Genomic DNA, 5,464 nt, shown 5'->3' with positions numbered 1-5,464 from the left:
TAGGTGGGTGGACACCAATATCCACTTGGATTAGTCAGGCGTTTCCTTCAACTGTAATTTCAATTCCACTAACTCCAGTGTGCTCATCCTGTATGGTGCCTTTGATGCTGATGTTGCCTCTGGTACCAGCACAAAAGAAAATTCCACTCCCCTATGAGGTGGAAACTCTGAAATATTTGCGGGAGACACATCTTGAAACTTTCATAAAACTGGGTACCTACTCAGTACCACTACATCCTCAACATCCTTACCTTTATCACTAGAAATATGCACTGCAAATAACACACACCCTTTTCCTGCGACTACGCTTTGTCTACATAGTTGTAACCATTATGAATGATGTGGATTTCTTCTTACCCTTCAAGATTCTCTATTCTTAATTTTCATCCAAGAATTCAATGGCCTTGTCATAACAATCCACCTTGGTCCTATGAAGATACAACCAGTCCATACCCAAAATCATACTATACGATCCCAATGGAAGCACATTTAAATGCGCTGATGTAGGCATACCATTAAGCTCAAATGCACAAGCTCTTACCCAATGATGAACTCTTTTCTTTGTACCTATAGCCAACTGCACTAACCAACATGGTGGGCCCCAGTATTGTAGCAATAATGCTACAACTCCTGGAACTCCATTCTTTAATTTTATCAACCCGGTAGTTCGTAACAAACTTGGAAGCGACGATGCTGTATGCACAAGTATTAGCTCTTGCCGCAACTGTCACTTGGTCAGCTGGCACAAGTCCGCTAGGGGCTCAAGCCAACTTCTATGAGCTCTTAGAAGAATCTTTTTAACTGATGGACGAAAGCTAACTCAAAGGAAGCTAATCTACTTGCGGAAAGAAACTGAAAGCCAAAAAGAAACACAAACCCTAGCAAACCCTAATTCTACCAGCTAGTCCTACTGATGCAAAGGAGAGAATGCAAACTACGAAAAGACATGCCATTACTTCTAGGAAGGTAAAATGCATGTGTCTAAGTTATCACTATCTGAAGAAAACATCTTTTTGTATTTTTGATTAAGTTATTAGAATTATCATGCATGTGCTTTTAACTGGCTTTTCACTGTGTAGGGATGGATCAAGGAGGAGGAATGCTTGGAAAAGGTTGGGATGGTACAGAGAGGGTCTAGGGGATCCCTAACATTCTTTCCGAGAGTTTCACAAAGTCTGGATGCTATGCAACAGAGGTTATGGACTTCTACAGGAAGTCTGCAGGGGTTTCTACAGGATGTTCTGTAATTCTTCTACAGGATGTTTCGAAATGGGATTTTGGATGATAGGTGAGTGGGAGAGAATGCATGAATGGGTAGGGAGGTAGGGTAGGGGCCTGGAATGATCCAATGACTGAGGGATGAGGTGATGAGAGGGTGTGGAAGTCTAGCTTGCATCAAAGAAGGTTTAGGCAATGGAAAAGCAAGAAGGTAGGGTTACTTGGCAAAAGAGCAAATGGGAGATGAGGGAATAGACTTGGTGATGGAGGAGCTGATCTGGACGAGGCTCAGATGAACGAGGAGGTGATGAAGGTGCCCTGCATAGTGTTTACCTGATCAAACCAACTACGTCTTGCATACAATCTAAATATTAGATGATCTATCTAACAGTTTAATGAGATCAGTGAACAGCAACCTTATTCATGACAAGAATCACGTACAGCATGTGAACAAAACATGATCAAAGAGATATAAATGCATGACTAACTCCTACCAATCCATCCTAAACATAAAAAGCTACTTCAACCATCAAAAGCAACCTAAGTAACAAAGCACGAATTAAATCTAAAGAGCAGATTTTATTTTAAGAATGCAGCGAATACACATAAAGATAAACAAGGGAGGTACTGGGCGCTTGAGATGGGCCCAACCCCAAGAGCTACAGCCTCCCAAGAGAGGTTTAGAGCTGGTGCAAAGCTGGATTCATCTTTGTTGATCAAGAAATGAAGAGTTACATCAAAACTGTTCACAAGAAGAGCTTGAGAATGAGCTGAAAGCAAAGCTAATCCATGGCCTACAAATCGAATTACAAAATGACTACAACAAGGCTATGAAATGACTAACTACTAGCTACTATCTACTGGCTGACTAGCTAACATCCACTGGCTAACCAAAATGAGGCCCTAAGCCTTCTTATTTATACAATTTGGGGACCCAACAGTGCTCCTAAAATTTAGGGACTCGGCTGCCCAAGACTTGTAGTTAACAACAGTCCTACTTGACTTGCTTGGCTGCCCTTGTGTTGATTGATTTGGTGGCCTTTGAACTCCGAGCTGATGGTGGAGAATTCGAGGTAAGGGCCCATAAATGAAGGGGACACCTTCCTACAAATCCTCTCCCTTGTCTTCCCACGAATTTGGCTGCCAAGTGCTCATTAAGACCTTCAATTTTGTCTCCAAATTGACCAAAAAGGCTACACAAAGCACCCATTAGACTTGTTGGCATAATGACTAACCAAATTCACTCTATTAACATAAATATAATCAAAAACATGCAATAAACTAATGAGAATGGTGGATGAAGTCAAATTAGGAGGTTGAATGAGCCCAAATAATTGTCCATTTTTGGGGCTCATCATCACCCCCCTACTGAAAGTGTTGCTCATCCTCTGAGCAACCAATCTTTGTCCTCATCTTTGATGGCCCTGGTGGCTTCTTTGGCTAACATCTCGGCCGATTCCTCCCTTGGCTTCCCTCTTTTCAAACTTCCTGTAGAAACAGTTCGTTGGCTTCCTGTAGAAACAGTCTGCTAACTTCCTGTAGAACCAATTTTCTCTGACTTTGCTTGCTTGGCTGGGGGTGCCTTCTCCTTGAACTGTGCTGCTGCCTGAAAGCTGATGAATCCAACACAAATGGCAAGTCTAATGTATTATAAAAGCACACAGGTACAATGAACTGCCCGAGAATAGATATTGCATGCCAAAGCTGGATGGGAAAAAGTGTTTCCAGGCCTTTAACTGAATCAAATGGCATTCTTAATCTTGGATTTGAACTCTGCTAAGAATTGATAACAGAAGCAGAACAGAACATAAGATAGATCAAGGGCAGAGAAAATATGACTTGCTCACATATCACTGCTATGAATCAGCATTTCCCTTCAATCTGAAATTGCTTCAAAACAGGCCAAAAATGAGAATTCCCAAGTTTTGTTTCAAGCTACTGTATAACCAGGAGTAGAGCAAAACTTCATACCGAATCACACTTTTAAGAATTCTTTCACATGGAATAATCTGGCTATTGCAAAAGACCTTATGAACCCCTTGGAAAGTATTGAAATAAACAAATCTAACCAGAACATCACCAGAACTTTCCAGTTTGTTTCATGGTAGATTCACTTCATGCAAAATCACTGTTTTTCCATTAGTTAACTTTAATTCAAATTTTTGTTCCTAACATGACAATACTTTCCGACTGCGGCAGCTTTCTCTTCTTCATTTGAAGATGTTGAAATAAGTTTTGCTAAACATTTCATATATTTTTCTCCAAGATGTTCTGCTAATTTTCTTTTATCTCCATCTTGAGACAAGATAAACAACAGTTTCACAACATAAGCTCGCATTTCAGAGTATGTAGCTTCACAAAAAGGGAAGCAATACTTGAATTTCTCCTCCCTCTCTTAAATTTGTCCTTGCCTCAACAGCCGCTGGTACACAACAAATGGCATGGAATGCTCGAACAATGCTTCCATGTATTGAAGGTGGTGTCAAATTTATTAAAGATAATAACTGGTATATGATCTCATCAGATTCCAATAATGCAGCTGTTGTGTCATTTGTTCTTTGGGGCAATGTTGTAGACATAGCAAGGTTTGCATAGGTATTAGCAGCTTTTTCTCTCAAAGCCAATACAGTTGACAGTGGTGTGCATAGAAGGTCCAAGATGGGTCGGACCACCCCATCTTTGATCATTTGTAAAGCATTCTCAGGTAAACTTGAAAGATTCTGAAGTGCCCCATTGGCTGCTAATTTTGACTTCAAATTAGCATTTGAAATCATTTCAAGAAGTGGAAATACAACTCCCTCTTTGAGCAGTGCAGCGTTGTTTTGATCTGTTAAACCTATCTCTGACAACTTACTTGCCATAACAATTTTCATTGTGTCAGACCCTTCTCTCAGGTTCTGTATCAAAGGCTTGAAATAGTTTGCCTGTGCCATTTGCACTACATTATGCTCACTGTATGGGAGATTCTCCATAACTTCATTTGCATCCTTAGCAGCTTTAGGATTGTCACTATTTGACATTGTTACAAGGAGGAGGATACAACCTTGTACCTTGCCAATCTGTTCACACACAGCCATATCCTTTGAAAGCTCTAAAAGCAATTCCACGGCTTTCATACCCTCTGCAATATCACGTGCAAGTGAACGAACAATAAAATCAATAGCATGATCCACCTCAGCTATTTTCACCTTTCTTCAAGCTCCAAACTTGATGAAGAAAAACTCAGGCTTCTCTGCTCTGGAAGACTCTGCTGTATTTTCCTGTAAAACGTCTTCCTGTAGAATGCTAGCCGGATGCCATAGGATGTCTCTGCGCCTCTGCACGATCTTGGTATGCGGAAGAATTTTGAACAGGCCAAAAAAAATCAGCGAAGGATGATAGGTTAAGCTGATTGTGGAAGCAGAGGATGTATACTTCAGTTTAACATGATGCAAGTGCAAGTTGACTAACAGTTTATGAATTTCAGCTGAGCGCTCATTAATTTCTGCGTGATTGTTTTGGAGTGAGGTGGCAAAGACGTGTGCTGGCCCATGCAACTGTTGTGCTATCATGAACTGCAGTGGTTAACTATTTTTTCTCTGCCTGTAATCTCATCCATCAGTTGCACTGGAGTTTAGACTACCCACACTATCCGTGTTTTTTAAATTTCACGTGCATGACTGACCCATGCATGCTGCGTGACTTTCTCGTGAGTGCTAGAGAACTGGGTGTCTTGCTACATTCATGGCTTAACTTCACCATTCCATTCGTTCATGCAATGCTTAGACTAGATTCATGCAATAGATGAACAAGGTTTAGTCACGTACCTGAAGTCAAATGGCTGCTTGTGAAGCTTTTTGCTGCTGCATGCTTGGATCCTTTGGTTGCATGAGGGCATGGCTGATGATTTTTGGTTGTTTTTTCTTGTGCAGGTGTCCTCTGGCCAGATCTAAGCTCCAGGCAATTGTTTCCACGTTCAAATCTGCACGTTCAAGCTGCTGCTGCTGCATTGTCACAGAACCAGAACTTGTTTTCGCCATTGCTCCCAAACGGTAAACCGGATTGATCTGAAACTTGCTGAGCATGTTCCTATCATCATTATGCATCTCCCATAGCAAAATCGTGATCAATGGATGCACGGATTTCGAGAAAAATGGAAAATGGCTGAAGATTTCAGAGATCAATTTCTCAGAAACCGTGTATCGGAATCGACCGAAACTGCTTGGGTTGGTTACCATCACTCATATGCATATCCCCATGAAACAGG

General features: G+C 41.2%; 1 protein-coding gene across 1 annotated transcript; it reads right to left on the bottom strand.

Moving 5' to 3' along the window:
* Positions 1–3,572: 3,572 nt before the first annotated feature.
* LOC149184162 (uncharacterized) lies at positions 3,573–4,334 on the bottom strand. The gene has a single exon (XM_089415247.1). It carries the CDS (start codon positions 4,332–4,334, stop codon positions 3,573–3,575), a length of 762 nt encoding a protein of 253 aa, XP_089271373.1.
* Between the last annotated feature and the right edge of the window lie 1,130 nt (positions 4,335–5,464).

This window comes from Pinus tabuliformis, chromosome 3_2, assembly GCF_031772625.1.
Source record: "Pinus tabuliformis cultivar Carrire ecotype Pingquan chromosome 3_2, CPIR1, whole genome shotgun sequence".
Lineage (NCBI taxonomy): Eukaryota > Viridiplantae > Streptophyta > Pinopsida > Pinales > Pinaceae > Pinus > Pinus tabuliformis.
The sequence above is the reverse complement of the archived record's forward strand: the minus strand, read 5'-3'. Positions and strand labels throughout refer to the sequence as shown.